This window comes from Chrysemys picta, chromosome 5 (genome assembly GCF_011386835.1).
Source record: "Chrysemys picta bellii isolate R12L10 chromosome 5, ASM1138683v2, whole genome shotgun sequence".
Taxonomy (NCBI): Eukaryota; Metazoa; Chordata; order Testudines; family Emydidae; genus Chrysemys; species Chrysemys picta.
In genome coordinates this window covers 15,520,000-15,543,784 of record NC_088795.1, presented here as the reverse complement: position 1 = coordinate 15,543,784, position 23,785 = coordinate 15,520,000, and the positions used below count along the sequence as shown (strand labels likewise).

Genomic DNA, 23,785 nt, shown 5'->3' with positions numbered 1-23,785 from the left:
ATTCAAATCCCTTCAAGGGACTGACCCTAGCTGCCCAAGGAACTACCTCTCCTTCTGTGACCATGATCTTCCATGAGAGTAGAACAATGAAACTGCTGACCAGTAGGGAGACATCGGTGAGTACAGGGGACAGAACTTTCTCATCACCAGAACAGGTCCTAGACTATGGATTCAGACCTGCTAAAGATAAGAACTGCCCTACATCACCACTTCCAGAATTAAACTTAAACCCCATTTCTTCAATTTAGGATAGCAATTGAGACAAATTGCAACGGTGAGTTTTGTTATGCACACACCTAAGATCACCAACTCCTTAACACAGATCCCCAGGCAGCCTTCCAGTGGTAGTTATTTTGGGTCACTTTTGTCCTGCATTTGAACTTGTAGATTAGAGGCAAAAACTCCTTAGTCCATTGTCACTGGAGGCATCCAGTGCTCCTGGCAGGAGTCTCTAATACAGGAAAGTTGAACGTAGTAATTTCTGCTCAGTGTACAAAATACTTCTGGTAATTAGTTTGCCTTTTTTGTTGTTGTTGCTTTTAGAGTCAGTATGGACTAGTGGATGAGACACTGGGCTGTGAATCAAGAGACCTAAATTCAATTCAAGCTCTGTCACTGATTGTTGTGTGACCCTGGGCACATCACTTCACTTCCCTATTCCTATCTTTCCCCTTCCACCTTTCATCGGTCTTGTCCATTCAGACTTCTGAGCAGGGACTGTCATATATGGTGTTTGTACATTAGGGCTTCAATTTCAGTGGGAGGTTCTAGAGGCTACTGTAGTACAGTTTATTTAGTGAAGCTAGACAAAAATATCCTGGGAGTTCTTGGAACAAGTTTCGTTTTGGTATTACTAAAAAGTTACTATAAAATTCTCATCAATACTTACACCTTTCCAGTGCCTAAATTTGAGATTAACCATATTGCACTCCAAATACATTCTACTAAACCTGCTCTTTAGGTTGCTAGGATACTGGCATCAGTATATACAAGAATTCAGTGGACACCACATCCCAGTGGTCAGAGAGCATCCAGTAGGTGACAGATATAAACTGAATTAAATCACAGGAAAAGGTGAACAATTCTATGTATGAATTTTCACCCTCTTCTGTGCATTGGTTGTTGCCAAAAGGGGTGGCTTATAGGTTAATATGCCAGAGCTTCCCAAGTGCTATTAGAAATACCTTACAACTTATTCTAACTTCTGCTAAAAATGAAGAAAAAATGGCAAACATTTTTATCTATGATATTTACAGATTGTTTTAATTAATATCTACATTTCCACTACTTTAAACTAGAATACAGACATTTCTATAAGGATAGATGATACAGTGGATTAGCTTGTCAACTCTCTGGAATTTGGTCCAACTCCTAATGTAGTCAACATTTAAAGTAAGTTGGTTGTTTCAGCCTAGTAGATGAGAGTCTACATCTTCAAACACATCACATAATTGGACACACTATTTTTGCTAGCAATGTCAGCCACTCACTTTCATGAACATGAAATTAACCCAGGTTTTAATATTCATATCTTGGTAAAATTTTTGGTGGCAAAAAAGATTACTTGAGGAAAAAAGTATTGTGCAGTACAAGTCTCACTGGATTTTATCTCCAATCCAAGACAGTATCTATTCACCTACTGCCTGAAAGAGAGTCAATGGAAGGACTCCCTTTGATTTGAGGGGTTAATGGACCAGGTGGCAAGGTCCATCTGGACCAGCATCCTGTCTGACAGTAGTTAGATACTTCAGAGGAAGAATGAGGGATTATCTGCCTCCTATATTAGGCCTCATCCTGATTGCTAGTATTGGAGATTGTCTTAGACCCTGGACCACAACGTTTAACATACCTTCCAAAATGTTTGTCATTAATAACTCTAGATTTCTAGATATCCCTATAAATATCCAGTTTCCATTCTGAATCATGTCAAGTTCTTGGCCTCAATTTTCTTGATTTGTGCTTTGATGACTTGAGAAAACACATCATGACAAATTAAGTTGTACTGTTCTGCACAGAAGATGAATGCCACCTACTGGTTATGATCAGTGAGTTTATAATGCTTTGGTAGAGGGGGTTTTGTTTGTTTCTACACACAGTAAAGTGGAGTAAAATTATTTTTGGACAACTAGTTAAAATTTAATGAGTTCTTATGCTACAGTCTCAAAGCTTTTACTCAAAAAGTACATTGGGGAGAAAAAAGGGACGTAATTATAGTCCACATGTACCATATTAATCACATCAAAACTGAGGTAAATATAATGGTCAATTTTGAATTACAATGATTAATATTAACTGCTAGTTGGTGCCAAAATCTTTCAATGTTATTGATTCAACTAACTGCATAACCCTACAGCTGGTCAAAAAAGTTAAACACTAATTCAGCAAAAAATTCCAAAGCTGTTGGCGGTTTAAAGGGTTTGAAACCAGACCCATTTTTTGAGTATTTTGTAATCAAACTATCTATTTTTCATTTACTTATAACAGACCAATTTTTTTTTAAACATATTTTTCACAATAAAAAGCCAGCTCTCAATTAAAAACCTTCAGCCAACTCTAATCATTTTTGTTGGCCAAGAATTGAAGGGTCATGCAGGTAAAGCCTGCAGAAGAGACAGGAAAGTCACTGGGTTTCCTTTACATCGTTCTGTCATGGGGCTCTGGGCTGCCAGCTGCACAGATGTCCTGAAGTACTCAGGTAAATTCTACAAACCGCAGTGCACATATGCAGGTCTGGCCCATCACTATGCCCATAGCAATACAGCTCCCAGATACTACTCATTCCTTACTCAGACATGTCCTACAACCCCAGGGCTGTTACAGAGTCTGTATGGGAAATCTATGTGAGAATGCTAACTATTGTCATTCTTATGCAAGAAAATCCCTGCAAGCAAATAGATGACCTCAGGAAGAGCACTCCACCACAGGCTTCACTGTGCCCAGCCCCCAGGGCAAGGGGGGACTTCTATAGTGTCAGATGGAAGGCGGGGGGATAAGGCTTCTCAGGGTATGTCTACACTGCAGTTAGACACCTGTGGCTGGCCCAGGCCAGTTAACTCAGACCAAGGGGCTAACTGCAGAGTAGATGTTCAGTCTCAGGCTACAGCTCTGGTACCCTGCCACCTCGCAGGGTCCTAGAATCCGAGCTCCAGTCGTTAACTGTTTTAGAACTAAAAAAACCAAGATATTTATGTATATCCATGTGATCTCTCTCTCTCTTCCTTTAACAGAATGTCTTCATCTTAACAAAAGATAAGGACTTCTTATCCCAGGGGCTATCCTTCACTCAAAGGCCCATGTATCACAGAAGTGCAAAGAAAAGCTTATACTTCCTTGGCAATCCCTTCCCCCGTAAACCTCATGTGCAGAGCAGAATGACATTTCCAGCAGATTTCAGGAGTAACACCAACTGACAGCAGTGGAGTTATTAATTTTTATACTGGTGTTACGGAGAGTGGAATTTGACCCATTTCTGTCTAGTAAACCTACATCTATCTTCAACAAAATGAACTAATGCAACTAGTGTACATTAAAGCATACACAGGACCCAATCCTGCAAAGTGCCAAGTACTCTATTCCCACTGGTTTCAACCGGGATGGAGCATACCCAGCACCTTGAAGGATTGGGCCCATCATTCCCATTAGCAGTAATGGAGAATTCAGCATGCACAATTAAGAGACTATTGCCCTGGAAGGTTATTTATAATAAAGTAAGTTTTGGTTAAATCACAATACGTGTAACAAACGTAACTTGATGAAAGCTTTCACCTGCATATGGAGGAAATGTCAAGTGTCTCAAAGTCTAAAGATACCTTTGATACTGCAGAAATTAAAAACAAAATCTCAAACATGACATTTATTAACTTTTTTTTTTTTTAAGATGAGATCTGGGCTACACCACCAATTTCTGAGCGTAATCAAACAAATTAATAGGAAAACACATTTTTAAATACTCCTGGAGATTCTTGAACATAAAATGCTAAGAGAATTTGCAGTATAATACACTGATAGGCTATCTTGGAGCTTCTGTTTCTTTAACATCTTCTTTGTCCACTTCCTCTACTTGAGGGAGAAAACGCTTGAGATTTAGTTTTAAACCTTCACTCGTTGAACTTCGAATAACCAAGCGTTGCACAAATGGGCCTAAAAAAACAAAACACAGAAAATAACTTCTGAATTATTCTAGTAGAATTTTTTATACCTGCAGGATGACTTACCTGATCATGATGTGTACCATATCCACCCCTACCTCCCAGCAGTTGTTTAAAGACAAGCAGTATCACCAAGCCGTACGGGGTTAAAAGATGTCTTGGGACACCACCTGATTTCCACTTTATTTCTCAACCACAATGTTGTCAGTTTACACCAGTGCTGATATGATGCTTATATACAGACATGGGATCAGAGAAATGTAGAGCTAGCAGAGAACTTGAAAGGTCATCTAGTCCAGCCCCTGAGCTGAGCCAGGACCAAACATATCTAAGATCATACCTGACAGATGTTTGTCTAACCTGGTCTTTAAAACCTCCAACAACAGGAATCCCACAATCTCCCTTGGAAGCCTATTCCAGTGCTTAATTACCCTTATAGTTAGGAAGTTTTCCCCAATATCTAACCTAAATCTCCCTTGCTGAAAATTAAGCCCATTGCTTCTTGTCTGACCTTCAGAGGACATAGTGACCAATTGATCACAGCCCTCTTTCTGACAGCACATAACATATTTGAAGACTGTTCTCAGGTTCCCCCCCACCACCAATCTTCTTTTCTCAAGACTGAACATGTCCAGTTTTCTTAACCTTTCCCCACAGGGCAGGTTTGCTCTGGACTCTGTCCAACTTGTCCACATGATTCTTAAAGTGTTGCACCCAAACCTGGACATAGTACTCCAGCTGAGGCCTCACCAGTGCCAAGCGCAGTGGAACAATCACCTCCCATGTCTCATATGACACTCTTGTCAATATACCCCCAGAATGATATTAGCCTTTTTTGCAACTGCACCACATTGCTGGCTCTTATTCAATTTGTGATCTAATATAACCCCAACATCCTTTTCTGGAGCACTATTGGCTAGCCAGTTATTCCCCATTTCGTAGTTGTGCATTTAATTTCTTCTTCCTAAGTGTAATACTTCGCACTTGTCTTTACTGAGTTTCATCTTGTTGATTTCAAACCAATTCTCCAATTTATCAAGGTCATTTTGAATTCTAATCCTGTCCTCCAAAGTGCTTGCAACACCTCCCAACTTGGTATCATCCACAAATTTTAGAAGCACAGTCTCCACTCCATTACCCAAGTCATTAATGAAAATACTGACCAGAACAGACCCCTGCAAAACCCCACTAAGTATGTCCTCCCAGTTTGACAGTGAACCACTGATAACTACTCTGAGTCTGGTCATTCAACCAGTTGTGAACCCACTATATAGTAATTTTACCTAGACCACATTTCCCTAGTTTGCTTATGAGAATGTCATGTGGGACTGTGTCAAAAGCTTTATTAAAATGGAGATAAATCATGTCTACTGCTCTCCCTTCATCCACTAGGCCAAATTACCCAAAGAAGAAAGTTAGGTTGGTTTGGCATGATTTGTTCTTGACAAATCCCTGTAGGCTATTTTATCATCCTATTATCTCATAGGTGCTTACAAATTGGTAGTTTAATAGTTTATTCCAGTATCTTTCCAAGTACTGAAGTTAGGCTAAGTGGTCTACAATTCTCCAGGTCCTCTATGTTATCTTTTTTAAAGATAGGTACCACATTTGCCCTTCTCCAGTCCTCTGGGACCTCACCCTTCCTCTGAGTTCTCGAAAATAATCACTAGTGGTTCTGAGATTTCTTTAGCTAGTTCTTTATGGATCCTAGGGTGAATTTACTCAGCCCCCGCTTTAGATACATATAATTTATCTAAATATTATTTAACCTGTCCATTCCCTATTCTTGCCTCCCTCCTTTTAAATACTGTGTTAAGCATCTAGTCACCATTAATTTTTTTTTTTTTTTTTTTTTTTTTTTTTTGCTTTAAGAGAAGACTGAAGCAAGATAGGTATTAAACACCTCAGCCTTTTTGATGTTGTCCACTGGTAGCTCTCCTTCCCTTGTAAATAGTGGACTTACATTTTCCTTCATCTTTCTCTTGCTCCTAATGCATTTATGGAACCTCTTCTTATTGCCGTTTATGTCCCTTGCTAAGTGTAACTCATTTTGTGCCTTAGCTTTTCTGATTTTGTCCCTACGTGCTTGGGCTATTTTTAATACTGATCCTTAGCTATGTCCTTGATTCCACTTTTTAGTAATAATCCTTTTTGATTTTCAGGTAACTTAAAGAGCTCCTACTGGAGCCATCTTACTAGTCTTCCTATATTTCTTTGCATTAGGATAGTTTGTTGTTGCCTTAAATATTTACTCTGAGAAACTACCAATTCTCCTGAACTTCTTTTTCCCTTACATTTTCTTCCCAGGGGACCTTACATACTAATTCTCTGAGTATGTTATACATGTGTGTGTGTTTATGAGAAAAGCTGTCATAACTATAAAGGGAAGGGTAAAAGTCCTCCTGTGTACAATACTATAAACTCCCTCCTGGCCAAAGACATCAAAATCCTTTTACCTGTAAAGGGTTAAGAAGCTCAGGTAACCTGGCTGACATCTGACCCAAAGGACCCATAAGGGGACAAGATACTTTCAAATCTTGGTGGGGAGAAGGCTTTTGTTTGTGCTCTTTGTTTTGGGGGTTGTTCGCTCTTGGGACTAAAAGGGACCAGACATCAATCCATGCTCTCCAAATCTTTCTGAACAAGTCTCTCATATTTCAAACTTGTAAGTAACAGTCAGGCAAGGCGTGTTAGTTTTATCTTTGTTTTCTCAAATTGTAAATGTTCCTTTTGCTAGAGTGTTTACCTCTGTTTGCTAGAGGGGGTTCCTCTGGGATCTTTGAATCTGATTACCCTGTAAAGTTATTTTCCATCCTGATTTTACAAAAATATTTTTTACCCTTCTTTCTTTAATTAAAAGCCTTCTTTTTAAAAACCTAATTAATTTTTCCTTGTTTTAAGATCCAAGGGGGTTGGATCTGGACTCACCAGGAATTGGTGGGGGGAAAGGAGGGGAAATGATTAATTTCTCCTTGTTTTAAGATCCAAGGATTTGGATCGGTGTTCACCAAAAAAATTGGTGGAAAATTCTCTCACAGCTACCCAGGGAAGGGTTATAATACTTGGGAGGGTAATATTCTGGGGGGTGTAGGGGGGAGGTAGACAAAGTTTCCCAAATAACTCAAATAATTTGGGTGGTGGCAGCAAAACCAAATCTAAGCTGGTAGTTAAGCTAAAGGTTCTCATGCAGGTCCCCACATCTGTACCCTAAAGTTCAAAGTGGGGAAGAAACCTTAACAAAAGTACTACAGTTTTTAAAATTTTACAGATTCATTCAAAATCAATATGGTTATGGTTCAGTTATTCTGACTGGAGCAGTACCACTAGTATATAATGTAGATGCCTTAGCAGCCTATAAACTTCTTGTTCTTGCAACCAAACATGTAATCCTAAGGTAAAATTTTCAAAAGTGACTTAGGTTCCTAAATACATCACTTAGGGGATTTTGAAATTTGTACAGTAACGTACAAAATTTTCCCTGATAATAGAAAAAGCTAATTTCAAACTGAGGATTTATCTCTATTCATTAAAAATATCCACTTTGACCAGGTAGAGAGGCACCATCTATTTTCCAGGATGGTGGAAACTAACTCTAGTGGGCAGAGTGGAGTAACAGGGCAGAACTCTAGACTAAAAGCTCAATCAGACTGAGGAAACGTGTTACACCTCCAAAGAAATATGAATCTCACAGAGCTGTCTTCACATTCAAGCAGAAGGAAATAAAGAGCAGCACTCCTGCAATCAACCTCCACGGTGCATTGTCCATATTTCTGCTCAGAAGAAATATGGTCCGGCTCAGCATTACCACACACAGACTTCACCTGACAGCGAGAGAGGACGGTAGAGCATCTGGTGAGCACAGCCACACACCTGAGAGGGGAAGAGGGGTAGACAGGGCAGTCTGACCCTACCTGGAGGCCCCTTCAAAAGCACAAAAGGAATGAGGTTCAACAGTAATGGAGAGCTTGGTGAGGGGCTGGGAAGCCCCACTCCTGTGAAAAGGAGAGAGATCAGACTTCTGTTTGGGTTCTACAGGTTCTTAAGCTTCCCTCATCACCATAATGAGAGCGTGCACCAATAGTACATTAAGTGATGTGACCGTTTGTCACGTGCAGTTCACTCTCTCTCATCGCCTCTCCCACGGGGAAGTGCATGATATGGAGTGTTTTTCATTGTGTTTTTAAATAAGTTATAAGTACAGTAGGCTCTGTGTTTATATTAGCTACGGCAAGGTCGAAGAAGCGCGCCTTGCACCTGAAGAACAAGGTAGCGAGGGCTGTCGTGGTTCTAAATTCCTATTTAGGGTGAGAGGGGAGTGAAAAGGAAAAGCCAAGATGGATTCAGGAAAGGGAGCTTAGTGGTCCATTTGATGTGGGAGGTCAGGAATCACAGAGGGAAATATCAAAAGGGGAAATGACAACATTTGATAGCACCAAATGTATGGCTGGTGCTAAAAAATGCAAGCAATAGAAAGCATTGAAAATGAACTAAATAAGGAGTTTAAATGGAATACTGCACTGAAATATAATAAGGCAAATAACGTAATAAATGCAAACTTCAAGTGTGCTACAAACAAACCCAATATTGCTCTAGTCCCAAAGTAATTACCACTTTGATTAAATATGCATCTTTGTTATCATTATTCCTTTGTAGCTCTGTTTGTGATGATTTAAAATTTCTCATTTAGAACAGTTAATCTTTTTTCCCCAGTGCTAAGTGCAGCTCGACGTTAATATACAGCGTCACTGACTGCTGGGCAGCTGGCGTTCTTTGAATTGTTATTAGGTATGTCAGGCAAGAAAAACTGTAGAGAAAAAATAATCCTAGATTTCATATTTTTGTCTCCAGGGATATGGAACACAGCAGAATTAATTTTCCCTATCTGCAGATCTACAGAAACTCATAAATTAGTCATTTATATTCTAAACATTCATTAATGGAAAAACACCAACAACTTCCCCATTCCAGCTGGACTCCTGCTATTGAATGGAAAATGAGCCTTTCTACAAAAGGAACCAAAGAAAAGTCAAATATATTAGGTTCTCTTTGGGGGAAGTATGAATACAAATTATTTTATGTTGCAACATATGAATCTGCATGCTTAATTTAGTGAATATTTTTTCATAAGGAGAGCTATACACTAAGCATGCATGTTCAGTGACATGGTTATATGCACATATGGTAAAGAAAACATCCTGTAACTTTTGGTTGTTATATGTTGTGCATAGGGGAGCTTGAGAAGAATGGAAAATAGGAAACTAGCAGCAACTACTCAGAATGGTAGACTTTGTACATCACCTTTCAGTTGTTACCTAGGTTAAAGTTTGACTTTTAGGAAGCTAAAATAAAAATGTACCCCCTTGTGGTAACCACCACACACTAAAATCACAAGAATTAGTCATTGAAGAGCAAAACTGACTCTTTCTCAACACTGAGCCACTTCAGCAGCTTATGTCCACTTTATTAGATTGATGTAGTTATCGAAACACCTTGGAAAGTCAGGATACTCGACTTCTATTGTTTCTGCTGATTACTAATCCTTCGGGTGATCCAATCAGCCACATCTTTTTTAAAACACTGAACCCTTTAAAAAAGTTTATTTTCTATAGGAAAGAAATAAAATCCTGCCAGGAATTTCAAGCACCACAGATAACATGCAACAACGGTGAGAGGTGAGCACAAGCGCTGTGTGGTAGGGGGAGCAATTGCTACAGAAAGTCGAGTGGGAAGAATCACTGTGCTTGTGTGAAGCAATATAAATGTTAAAAAGACAAGGCAATATTTAACATTTATATTGAACTGGGTTTGTTTAGTTTGGAGAAGAGAAGACTGAGAGGGGACATGATAGCAGTTTTCAGGTATCTAAAAGGGTGTCATGAGGAGGAGGGAGAGAACTTGTTCACCTTAGCCTCTAAGGATAGAACCAGAAACAATGGGTTTAAACTGCAGCAAGGGAGGTCTAGGTTGGACATTAGGAAAAAGTTCCTAACTGTCAGGGTGGTTAAACACTGGAACAAATTGCCTAGGGAGGTTGTGGAATTTCCGTCTCTGGAGATATTTAAGAGTAGGTTAGATAAATGTCTATCAGGGACGGTCTAGACAGTATTTGGTCCTGCCATGCGGGCAGGGGACTGGACTCGATGACCTCTCGAGGTCCCTTCCAGTCCTATAATCTATGATTCTATGATTGATTAGATAGCAGTGTACTGGATATTCTATTTAAAACTACTAAACATCAGGCGGCTTCTTCTAAAACTATGATGTTTATTAACCACTCCTGTTCCTCCCATCATGCAGAAGACGTTCACTCTGAGTTTACTTTATGATAAAGTCAACAATGAAAAGAGCATGCTGCAGGATCCACATTGTTCGGATTATAACTTAAAAACACCGAACAGAGCCAATACTTCTCTGAAGCCTGTAGGAAACACGCGGACTGGATTTTTATTCACAAGTGACCGCATCCTATTGCTTAGAAAGTTAACAGAAAAGAAACTGACGAATTTGTAATATCAACAGCAAAAATATGGCTGGTGACAGTTCTCTGCACTAAGTAGGTGGCTGATGTGTGACCCCAGATCCTCTGGTGAAGTGCAGCCACATCAGGTCAAACCATCAATCAACACTGGCACTGAAATCCATACATCCAACCCCCATAACAAGAGGCATCCACCAGTGGTGTAGAATTGAAGCAGAGGCCTGGAAAGAATTTTCTGCTTGCTTATTCTTTTCTAGACTTCTAGCTTGGCAACCCCCTCGTCCTGACCAAATTCCACTAAGCCCTATGTAACAGTCTTCCCTGCAAGCTCAGTTGGGTTCAGTAATTTTGCTTATTTTCTGACTTATGTTGTCCTTTAGTGCATAGCAATGCTAAACTCCTGATTTGGCAAGGCACACATCAATAGTGCTTCTGTAGTCAAGGGGACCACTCATATGCTTAAAGTTAGGCATAAAGTTTAAGTAACATGCTGGATCAGGGCTGAAAAGCTGCCTCCATCCTAAAGACAGATGTGTTTGGCAATAGTCAGCGACGAAGAGCGCTTTCTTATTACTTAATTAATGTAATTTGCTTTAACTTCAATTAAGAGCCTAAAGGAAAAGCTACTTACCATAGCTCAATGGCTTGTACGTACAGACATCCTTAATAATTGCATCCAGATTGGCAACTATCTGTTCATTAGGCATATCCAGCTGAAAGAGGTTAATGCAAAATTAATTATACAGAAGCAAGTGCTGATGATTAATAAAATTAAAAGTGGTTGGGTAAATATTTAATTGGTGTTTTGGGTATCTGAATTTAAAAAAATGTCCCTCGATTTAAGATGTCAAGAATTACAAATTCCACTAGTAACATTAGCAAGAAGGTACCCCACTGTGAAGAAAAACATTTAAGTAAACCACTAACTTAGCAGCATGTACATCTGACACCACCGTCACATGTACACATCCAATTTCTCAGATGGTAAACCAGGATACTCAAGATTAAACAGACACAACTGCTCAGGTGAAAAATGTAAAACCATTTTCAAACCTCTTTCATTGAGCAATGTGTGGATGACTTCAGATCTATTTTCTAAAGCAATACTTTTTATATATATTTATTGGCATTAGAGATGTCTGTTAATGAACAATCCTGCATTGGCAGGTAGATGACTTCACAGCGTACTTTCTAGCGTTTTTCCCCACTCTAGTTTTTTAAGTGTCCTATGAGATAGTGTTTCCACCACCGCACTCTGGAGATTATTCCACAATTTACTATATCTCACTCAGCTGATGTGAAGCCCAAATAGTTCCTTCCCCATTTTTATGCCAACACTTGTAGGTTCTGGCCATAACCGTCCACCCTGATTTTTGTCCACTGGTGGCATTTCCACCCTTCAAGCAGTTGTAGATTTATATCTCCATTTGCGATTGCGAAAGCCCTCATACAGCAAAGCACTTAAGCATGTATGTAAAATTACAAGCACACGAGTAGCCCCAACATCAATGGGACTACGTACATTCTTAAATGCTTTGCTGGATCAAGGCCTTAGCTAAGTAAAAATGTAGCTCTTTAATCTTTCCTCAAATCAATCCCAACCAAACCCCTAATTATCGGTGTTCTTGTCTGAGCTCCCTCTAACTTGTCTATAACTTGTTAGTAATCAGATACCCCACACTGAACACATTATTACAGATGTAGTTACATCAAAGCCAGAGAGAGAGAGAGAGACATATGAAGACTAACTATTAACCTCTGGCTCTGGGATACCTCAATACATGCCGCTCAAAACTGCATTCACATTGTTGTTACAATAATGCCTTGCGGTCTCATGTTTAATTTGCTGTCCACTAGCACCAAAAGGTTTCACTCAGCACTACTGTTTCCCAGAAACCTCTCTGCCATCAAGTACATTTTCAATTACTTCCCTATAGGCTTATGAGTTGTATGTTTTGAAGTTGTATCTCCTTATGTTATTTTCTGTCCATGTTTTTAATTTCTCTTGTTTTCTTTATATTATTTCTCTGTCCGCAATGGAGTGGATTTCACTAATGTGCTATTTATTCCCTCTTCCATACAATTAATAATGATAATACTAAGACAAGCTCATTTGGTACCCTAGTGGACACATTCCCCCAATTTGATACATTAACTTTTCTTTATGGTCTTTTAACAGGTATTCAGTGTGAAGAACAGATGTTCCTATGGTATCCAATCCAATTTGTATTCATTTTTTCAAGTAACACTTTGAAAGCCAGCTAAATAATGCATTAAGGCAGCAATAAAGCAATAGTAATGAAAACTGCCATTACTGCCGTTTACTCTGTTGGTAAAGCTAGCAATTCAACACAAGAAGGAAATTCAGCATAAGGGCAGATTAAATAAATGACAAGAAATTGTAAGGGTAACAATAAAGAACCTCATAACTTAAATGGTATTTTAAGTACCTATTCTTACATTGATGTTCAGAATTGCAGTGATTCTTAATTACATTCTGAACGAGTTGCTTTGCATTTGTTCTATAAAAGTAAGTTTAAAACAATCAGTGAGATATATTAGTATTAGCAGTTTGCTCTAAATATAACATCCTTTACAAGTCTTTTCAATGGAATTAGTAATAAAAGGGGGTACAGTACACCCTAAAAGAGAAGACAAAGAAAGCAGGAGGTAGAAGGGGTGGATTACCAGGGAACTCAGTTACTTACACTAATAATTAATATTTAACATTCATATAGAGCTTTTCATTTACAGATGCTCCCCGGGTTACGCAAATTCGCACTTAGGGGAAAAGTTCCATAAGCCAGAAATAGGATTTTGGAGTTGCGGAAATTTTTGCGTAACGTATGGGTATACATTTCCGACTAACGCAAATTTCAAGTTACACAAGGCTTTCCAGAACGGAACGATTGCGTAAGTCGGGGGGCGTCTGTATAGCTCTCAAAGCACTTCAGAAAGGTGGAGAAGGATCTTCTGTATTTGATGGACAGAAAAGCTCAGGCACAGAATGAAGTGACCTGCCCAAAGTTATACAACAAGCCATGCTAGATCTGAAAATCAGATCCAGGTCCCCTGACTTCCAGTCTCCGGGGTCGCACTGTCCCAAACATGAATGCGCTTTTAAAATGCCATTTTCATTTGACAAAGGACACATTTCATTTTAACCCTCATCACATCATTTACATCCTCTTTGCTCTCGTATAAGTGTTATGTAGTATAGTGGCATGCAGTTGTCCGGTACAGTATAAAACCATATAGTCTTTCATGATGCACAATGCACAACAGCCAAGCTGTTCGATGGCTGGAGTTTTATCATGTCACCTCACATGGAATTACAAAGATCTTACTGTAATTAATTAAAAGTTTCCTTAACCATTTACGAAAAATGCAAATACCCATAAGAATTAGCAAGGAAAAATACAGCCGTTTGAAGTTCAGTCACCCTGAAACAAACCCATAGTCTAATTTTAAAACAAGTGTCAACTGGTGCTGAGAAACTAAGCAGAACCTCATGTTTTGCTCCACAAAAGCATTAGAGAACTGGAGTAGCTAAAGACATTACTACCACATCTGATGCACATTATTTGAGTAACAAATCCAGCAATTTCTGATAATAGTTACTCTAACACCCTCTTTATAATAGCTGATGAACCAACGTTAATTCTAGGCCAGTCTTGTCAGGCAAAAAGCGTTTTTCAATTGTGTTAGCTCAATACGATTGCAAAGCTCCATTAAAGTGCAAGCTAACATATCTGAAGCATTGCTGTAGGGTACATTACAACACTGCCAGTTAAGACTGCTTCAAATAAGTCATCCTGAATCTTAATGGGTTTTTTTGGATTGTGTTAACACCTTTTATGCCCAAACAGACATACCCCTAGGGAAACAGTGTTTCATTATTATTCTTGCTTAAGGCGCTAACACAGTTTCCCTGATCAGTAGACCACCGGTAGACAAAGCATAACTGTGTTATTGTTTACAAAACCGTAGTACAGACTAGATAGGGGCTTTATCATCCAATAGGTTAGTGTTTAGATTAGTTTAAAAGAATACTTCAGTACTGATGTATAGCAGAGCACATGTGCACAGTCTGCACCAGCCAGGGAGATCGCTTTATTACTTTTTAGCATTATTCCCTAGAAAGGTGCTTCATGCAATGTCCCCCGCTTGTGCAGATAAGCCTCACAAGTGTCCAAATTCATTAATAACTTGCATCATGAGGGCAGACAATATTATTTGCAAAACGTGTCAGTCATAAATTGCAAATTCACCCAATCTAAAAACACTACACTTCAAAGCATAACTAATTTACTATTTTAATCTCAAGTTTGTTTTCAAAACTATTCCACTTTCAGGATATGCAAATAGGAAATGTATAAAAAGGTGCCTCATACTATATCACAAGCTTGAAATATTAGTTAAAACTTTTAGTTTATGTCATTCATACAAATGCATCACACCTGAGCCCATTGTATGGACTTAACCATCAGACAATTCAAATACATATACAGGGTAGGAGTATGGTGGAATGCAACAGCCAGGTATCAGAATTAAGCATGGAGAAAACAGAAGGCTCTAAGAAAAAGGATTTGATTGTTTTTAATCAGAAAAAGTGTTAGGAGTCATAGTCCAAGAAGGATAAAATTGGAAACTAGTCAAGAAGCCAATTAGGCACAATGAAGGTGCTCTAGATGGTGGAGACACCATGGGAGAGCATACACCACACGCTGTAGCAAAACATGGATGAACAAAGAGAGGAGTCCGATATTTGAAAGACTCAGAGAGGAAGAAAGAACAAATATAGAATGAGATACACGAGTTCCAAAGAGGGGAGAGGGTCCAACCAAGTCCATAGAAACAAATATTGTGAAGATGATGAGGGAAGGCTTTGTCCTTGATTCTGAAATTGGCAAGACGACAGGAGCACAACCTGAAATTTTGCCTATTTCTATGTGCAGGGGAGATGAATAACTGTAATTTGGAGAACAGATTTAGGTTTGATGAACTGGGACTTGCATCATGAAAGCTCCCGAAAAAAAACATACAATGAAATATAAATGAGATCACAAAAACAGAGTAACTGCTATGTTTGTTTTTACAAATAATATACAAATATTAGCAAGAATGGACATACTCAGAAAACCATGTGATTTATGAAAATAAAGTGAGCCCAAAGCAGAAAGTGTGAAATGCATTTAATCATGTCACCCGTACCATTCTTCCCCTTGCTTGTTTCCTGGTTTGTTTGCATAATTCTGTAACAAACTGGGTTTAAAAAAGGTAAGTGACCAGCTTTTATAACAGATCTGTGCAATGTTCAAGGGCAAGCTAAAGTAAATTAAGCACAGTTCCTGCACATAATAACGTGCTTATTTTATTTTGCAGCTGAATGATACTGAACGTTATTATACAGTCACAATAGCTGTGCTAATGTAAAAGGTTGGAGGATGGCACTTATGTCACGCACATACATTCTAACCTCTGAAGTCTCTGAATTTATCAATCATCTCTCCAATAACACCTCTATTACCTCACTTTGAGTACCTCGCAGCAGTCAAGACACCTTCCTGTCATATTGGAGTAAGCATGCTATTAATACAGCTTTTCCACATGAAGTCCGCCAACAAAATAATTTTTTTTTTAATATATTGAAATCGCACATTTAGATATCACAAGAGTGGTACCTTGAAAAGTCAAATGTTTGGGCTGTCCAATTTTACACACTACAGATTTTTAACAAGTTAATTAAAAAAAACTGCAAAAAAGTGTAGAGTTAAAATCCATACTACGTTAAGAAGGTTGATGCACCTCATGTTACAACATTCATGGGTGTTGGGGTACCTTATTAAAGTAGGCTGTCTAACCATAATCTCAAATCATCTACATGTCTCTGATTACTAAACTGCTGTTCCAACTCACAAGGGCATATAAACAGCAGATTCATCTGTTATTTTCCTACTGATACTGCATGCTCCCAATACGGTATTCTGTTGTGTTTGACACTTGGATCTCATCTGAACCACATTTTATGCACTGAGACCTAATTTTTCAGAGTTTTGGTTGCTCAATTTGAGACAACTTAAAGGGTCCTGATTTTCAGGGGATAGGTGCTCAGCACTTTCTGAATATCAGGCCCTTAAAGAAGTCTCCAATTGGGAATCCAAAAAACACTAGCCACTTTTGAAAATATAAACCCGTACTTCCATTTGTTTTTTTTTAAAAAACAGTCTCCTACTGTGTAAAAAGCTATACAGCAAGGGGATAAGCAAAATACCTCCACTATTTTTCCCTCCCAAACAAATGATTTTAAATTCGCCAACACTGATTAAATAGAATACCTCTTCTATTTCTTATATATATATATATAAAAACCTTTTTCTAATACAGGAGGCAGAATTTTGAGAGACACAGAAGAGTTTGCAATTTACAGAAGCATAACAGTACACGAAAATGCATTTGTTTTACATTAAGGCTGAGGGAACTACCGTCTGATTTTTATGGGACACGAGGAAAACAAACAGTTTCGCAACTGCTTCAAAGTCTATAGCACTTTATGAATGCATTCCAATTTTAGTGCCTTGTTAGCAAATAGGTTGTCCAATTATTCTTGAAGAGGAAAAGCTTGGCTGTGCATACTATATAATTTAACATTAACATGAAATATTAGATCTTCACTTAGAATTTATTTTACAAACTTAAATGCTTGCAAGAATTTTGATTGACAAAACCTGTAGCAAAAAATATGTCTATTTCCATTAAATTTCTTGCACTGGAGTGAAATTTGCCATTTTGTTTCATTTATGAAACACTCTCTCAATAAAGTCTTTAGTTAAATTAATAAAATTGACATCTCTCCTGTAAATATCCATTTTCAGGTTTCCTGTCCAAAGGACCTACTATGAACTGTCATGCCTGTGCTCCACAAGCAAAAAAATAAAAACAAAAAACACCCCAAACCCTCTAACCCTATTTATTTAACCCATGTCACAATTTTACAGGCTGTGATATAGTTTGTGGAGGATGTGGTTGGTAAATATGGGGTGCTCTTAGAAACACAGTAATATGTTGCTTATTAAGGAAAAAGAATAAATGGAACAGCCCACTAAAAACAAAGCTATATGTATATGTAGGGTCCAGTCCTCTTTGGTGCTAAATTAAATGATATAATCCAACCAGAGGGGACTGACTTCCCTGTCTGCTCCCCCTGCCCCAAAAAGTCTGAGACATAGCTATCTCATCCTACTCTTCATAGTTAATTCACAAAGTCAGTTCAATTACCCTCTCCTCTCCAGCGTTTAATAGTCTCATCATACTTGGCTGAGTTCCCATGCCTTTTGTTCTAAAAGACAAGGCAAATACAAATACAAAGCACCATCTCACTGAAAAGAGCTTTTCTTTCTTTGCAGTTGCAACTCGCATTCAGTCAAATTCATTTCATACAACGTTCAAGAGTTTCGAAGAAGGTAAAACCTGGCCCTCAGTCTCCATTTCTGTTTTTGCAGCAAACTGAATATAAGAGTTCAGAGTAGCAGCCGTGTTAGTCTGTAGCAGCCGTGTTAGTCTGAAGTGGGCAGTAGCCCACGAAAGCTTATGCTCTAATAAATTTGTTAGTCTCTAAGGTGCCACAAGTACTCCTGTTCTTTTTGTGAATATAAGAGAGCAATGCATGTAAGATACATTCCCGCAATAATCCATACCACGAAGCCAAACACAGCAAAGCAAATCAATCCACCTTCCATTTTATTGTGTGCTATCTTTTTCCTGAGTGAGGTGTCTAGAACAAATATGCATTAGTGCCGATTTAGCCAATACATTTTCCAGCCTTCAGTTTTTCTGTGGCAGTTTCCCCTATGAAAAATAAGAGCTCAGCCTCAAAAAAATAAAGATAGTTCTCAAATAATTAGAATTTTAGTGATCTTATTAATAAAAGGCAGGCCCAACTTTACTAATGTTCAAGAGTGGCTACTAAAAATCATTTAAAAAAAGAAAGTGTCCACCCCAAAACAGTCGGATTATTTATGACTTATTTCACAGTGACAAACTAGAAAGCTGGCCAATTTCTCACTGTACATTAGTTGGACTGACAGGCATGATGTTGTATCAGAAGGAACCTACACTGAGAGCCCTACAGTGGGTGCTCTCTTTAAATAAAGTCTGAGTAAAAAAGCTGGATAAGAAAAAGAAATACAGCGTCAACACTAAGGACCCTACCTGAGGTCCTCACTCAGGCAGAACTCCAATTTAATTTAACAAGAATTCTGCCTGAGTGAGGACCTCAGGTAGGGTCCTTAGTGTTGACGCTGTATTTCTTTTTCTTATCCAGCTTTTTTACTCAGACTTTATTTAAAGAGAGCACCCACTGTAGGGCTCTCAGTGTAGGTTCCTTCTGATACAACATCATGCCTGTCAGTCCAACTAATGTACAGTGAGAAATTGGCCAGCTTTCTAGTTTGTCACTGTGAAATAAGTCATAAAGTCCTCACTCAGGCAGAACTCCAATTTAATTTAACAAGAATTCTGCCTGAGTGAGGACCTCAGGTAGGGTCCTTAGTGCTCATGCTGTATTTCTCTTTTTCTTAGCCATCATTTTTATTCATAATTGGTTTAAAGAGAAGTGGCACAGTAAGGGGCTCTGGATAGGTTTCCTCTAATGCAATATCATAGCTGAGAGTCTGCATAATATTTGTCAACTAAGAATTTCATTGTAAGTAAGGAACAGAAGAGAAATTCCCACAAACATCATTCTTTATCATGCGAGTTCAATGCTCATCTATCCATACTGCCTCTATTGGAGAAGTCTAAGCGCAGTCCTTTCCCCCTACCTCATAGTGAATATTGAGACTCCTTCATGGAGTTCAAATTGCCATACAATTTTTGCCCTGTAAATATTTCCCCCCTAATTAGGGGTGGGAAAGTGACCAAGATCCCAATACGATACACAGCTTCTAGATGTGTCTATATAATACTCAAATGAAACCAGATTTATTCTTTTCATTTCAGCACATGAAACAATCCAGTATGCTGAAATTGACAAAGGCCCTTGAATGCCCTCTTGGTATGAAACATTAATTGCACCTTTTTTATAGTAAGCGTTATAGAGACCTACGCGTAAATGATTTTGTTTTTCATTTCAGGAGCACGGCATAATAGCCTCATAAAGGAGTTTATTTGTGGAAGTCAACGATCTCATTATATAAAGCAGAGCAGGAACTGGACCAGCCCCTTCACTTCCACTAGTGCAGGGCACTCCGATCCTGCAGACCACTGGGGGATGGGAGTGAAACAATGGGGGGGGGGAGAGAATGGAACCATGTCTCTCTTTTCCCTGAGCCGAAAGCCCCTCTAGTGCCGATCGCCACTCTTCAGTGTCATGCCACTGGTTGAAAACTTGTGTTTGGGGGAGAATGGGCAAGCGCGAGAACACTGATTTAATTAGCACCATCTTATTTTCTGTTTTCCTCAAGGATCTGAACCACTCATCTGGAGGACAAGAGGAAAAGGAGATTCAAAGCAGCAGCTAGTAGGAACACACAGGAGCATGGATTCTGCAGAAGCCACGCTGTCATGCAAATGTTAGGGGGTAGGCGGGAATCATTTCCGGGGTTCTGTTCCTTCGCAGGTCACCCCAAAACAAAGGGACAGATATACTACCTATATCACTGGGACTAAACAATGCTCCCCACAAACCTAATGACACTAATGTGGTGGAAACTGTGAGTTTTGTACCTATCTATATCTACAGAGCACCACAATGGGGGACAATTTGGCCCTTTACAATTAATGTAAGGCAATGGGTAGCCATGCTCCGGTTGCTTTGTACCACAATAGCATTTGTAGTTTTGTAGCCTTCAACAAAGTATATGCATCCCACTGCCAGCTGCTTGCTCAACCAATGGAACAACAGTTACCCTAGTAGAAGCCTCTGTCTAGTAAGCTAGCCAACTCTGTAGCTGTAATTCACCATGAGAGCAAGGACAAAACCGATCATATGGACAGGACTCAAGTGTTTTTAACCACTCACCACAGGGTTAGTCTGAGTCCTATCTACACTATAGTCTCTATTGTTGCTCCCATCCAGTGAAGAATTGTAACTAGAAAGTTTGCTAGAATACACAAGGCCTTTATCCTGATGCTTCAATACGCTAACACATTTATTTCAATTTCATTTTGGGTCTTCCTTGCTCCAACATGCTCCCAAGACTGCAAGCATTTTAATTTCATCATATCATTTAACTCTGCTTTCAGAGCAACCATCTGTACTTGTTTACTTTATTTTAACGCACATTTGAGCCTTCCGGCATCACTAGCATCTTCTGTGTGAGACATCATTGCTTTTTTCTATATGAGTAATTAAACTGCTATCTGATTAATGCTGTCAAGAGTTCTAGCTCAAAACTCCTTTAAGAATAAGAAATACAAGGGCGAAATACTATAAGCCTTGGTGCTAGTGCCTTCAACTCCCATTGAAGTTAAATAATTTTAAAAGGCTCACTACTTCTCCTACTCGGGGCTTGTCTACACATGAAGTTATTCAGGAATAGCTGTTCCTGAATAACTCCATGTGTGGACACACTCAGTCCAGAATAAGGGTGCCATGTTCCTGTTTAGCAATGGCTAAGCCCTGGTCTACCCTGGGGGGTGGGAAATCGATCTAAGATACACAACTTCAGCTACGAGAATAGCGTAGTTGAAGTCGACGTATTTAGGTCGACTTACCGCGGTGTCTTCACGGCGCTGAGTCGACTGCTGCCGCTCCCCCGTCGACTCCGCTTGCAGGGAGAGCGCTCGGGGATCGATTTATCGCGTCTAGACTAGACGCGATAAATCGACCCCTGGTAGATCAATTGTTACCCACCGATCCGGCGGGTAGTGTAGACCTGCCCTAAGTTAAACAGGAATAAGGCACCCTTATATTGGGCTGAGATTGTCCACACATAGAGTTATTCAGGAATAGCTTTCCAGAATAACTCCATGTGAAGACAGCCCTTACATTTGAGGCCTGAAAGAAAGAACAGCTCGACCAGGTACTAAAATTCATTGTTAAGTCTATTCGTTTTCTGTCTTACCAAAGACAAGACAACATAACAAAATTACCCTGGATTTGTCTTGCCAACACACAAAATGGAACGGCTGGGTTTTTACAAGTTCATAAAACAAAATATCTACGATTTAAAAAAAAGCACTAACTTCTGGCCTTAAGTCGTGTTACTGTGGGAAGAAAAAAACAGAATGCATTTAAAGTGGAAGCAAGGATCTCAGGTTTCCAGACTTAACTATTTCCTTTTATATGTTGGCTTTTACAACTAATGTCATTTACACTTATTTTTTATTTGTACTCATTTTTATTTAAATTTTTACTGTTTAGTTATAAACCAATGAAAATAGCTATAAGCTCTTTAATCATACCAGTGAAAAGATGCTGCTGTAACAACTATATTCTTCGGAACAGGCCATTTCTAACTTTCTATTTCAAGGAAATTAAACTCTGCAAAATATACTGTGCAGAGACTGCTCCTGTCTCCAAGACAACTCTCTGGAAGCTCTCTGCATAGATGAAAGGAGACCTGAGTTAAATTCCTGGTCTCATTCACTAGGTCAGAAAGGCTGAGAATTTTGTGAATGCAACAAACACAGCTTTGGAGAAAGGGAAATGTTTTGTATTATCAACAGCAACAAATCCATCTTAAAGAACAGTTTTAAACCATCCAAATATAGTCCCATTTTATCCCCTGCAGCTGGAAGGATTATGGTTGCTAAATGGGTCCTTTTGGGAGATGGAGGAAAATGGGAACACACGATTTCTCCATCTCAGGTTCCATCACTCTAGATTTTGCGAACTGAACACAGCTGTCATCACTTCTCTAGCTCCTCTCAAACGTCTCATTTATTAGACTGGAAAACATCACAACTGCTGACTTGGGTGGAAAAGAGGTCTGACATCGAACAATAGGTCAGACCAGATTAATGGACAATTTAAGATAGTAACACTGCAGAGAGTCTTTTACACTTTCTCTTTGAGAAAGGCCACCTTGGCTGAAAGGTGGGCTGGAAGTATTGTGCTGTTGTTATTTGGAAGTACTGCAATGCAGCTTTACCCTTTACTGCAGTTTGTAATTATGTTATCACTCACAAGATTTAAATTTAACAGTTCTTTATTTACTAATGAGCAGGTCTACACGACACGGCGGTAAAAATGCCAGCAAGCTCCCACAGTCTTGTCTGAACTAGCTTTCCTACCTGTGGAGCTGCATTAGTGTTAGCAACACTGGGAAATGTTTCAGGAAAAGAAAGCCTAGCATAGACAAAACCTCAATGCTACTCTAGTAAGGACCGGTGTTACGTAGTGAGAGTCAGCAGAACGTACTCTTCTCTAAGCAGGATTCTCGCACCGGAGACTAGGAGAATTCAGGAGAAGAGCTCTGAATTTCTATGCAGGGTCCTAGATCTTGTCACCCTGTTACAGGGAGCACTGTCACTTTCTCGGCGTCCAACTGATGGGCCCTCTCCTGGCGCTCCACATGGAAGAGATTCTGTGAGGTTTCAGGGTACGGCTAGGGGCAGAGCAGAGGGCTGGACACCAATCACAGTCTCCTGCTGATCATTTGGACTACTGCACAGAAGCCTGAGTGAGAGTTACTTAGGTTTGGAGTTTCACTAATTGCTTCTGGATCCCCACAACAGCAGCTGTTTAGTAGCCTCCGGGGAAACAGCTGCAAGGCTCATACAGGAGCTCTGCAGCAAATGTGCATCAGAGAAGAGAGGACAAGCAATGATTAGTGTGGAGATTTCCATATATCTGGGATCCATAGGGATTGGGGGGGGGAGGGGGTTTGTTCCCTACAAACTCCTCGAGTCCCAAATTCCACACAGTTTTCAATTCTCTCTCTGTTCCCTTGAAATTCCCCAGTCTGCCTTCTGTATCCACCTGTTGTCTCTCGTCTTGTATTTAGATTGTAAGTTCCTTGGGTCATCTTTGTGTTGTGAGTTTGTACAGTACCTAGCACAACGAGGCCCTGATGAGGGTTCCTCGGCACCACTACAATACAAATGTGTTTCCCAGGTCATTCACCCCTCTGTGCCCCTTCTCCAGAGGAACTCACAATCTGACCCATACTTTGTACAAGACATGGTAAACTGTTCTGAGCGCTGACCTAAGATT

The 23,785-nt window shown here is 39.4% G+C and overlaps 1 protein-coding gene across 2 annotated transcripts in view; it reads right to left on the bottom strand.

Moving 5' to 3' along the window:
- Nucleotides 1-3,838: 3,838 nt before the first annotated feature.
- MRPL1 (mitochondrial ribosomal protein L1) overlaps nt 3,839-23,785 on the bottom strand; it is a 33,108-nt gene continuing 13,161 nt past the window's right edge. Inside the window, exons 8-9 of one of the 2 annotated variants that reach the window (XM_005304088.5) lie at nt 11,258-11,339; nt 3,839-4,140 (exon numbers count right to left, since the gene is read on the bottom strand). In XM_005304088.5, the coding sequence (XP_005304145.2) occupies nt 4,010-4,140; nt 11,258-11,339 (213 nt within the window). In that variant the 3' untranslated portion in view covers nt 3,839-4,009. The remainder of the gene's footprint in view (nt 4,141-11,257; nt 11,340-23,785) is intronic. The other variant, XM_065597481.1, reaches the window with a different exon arrangement.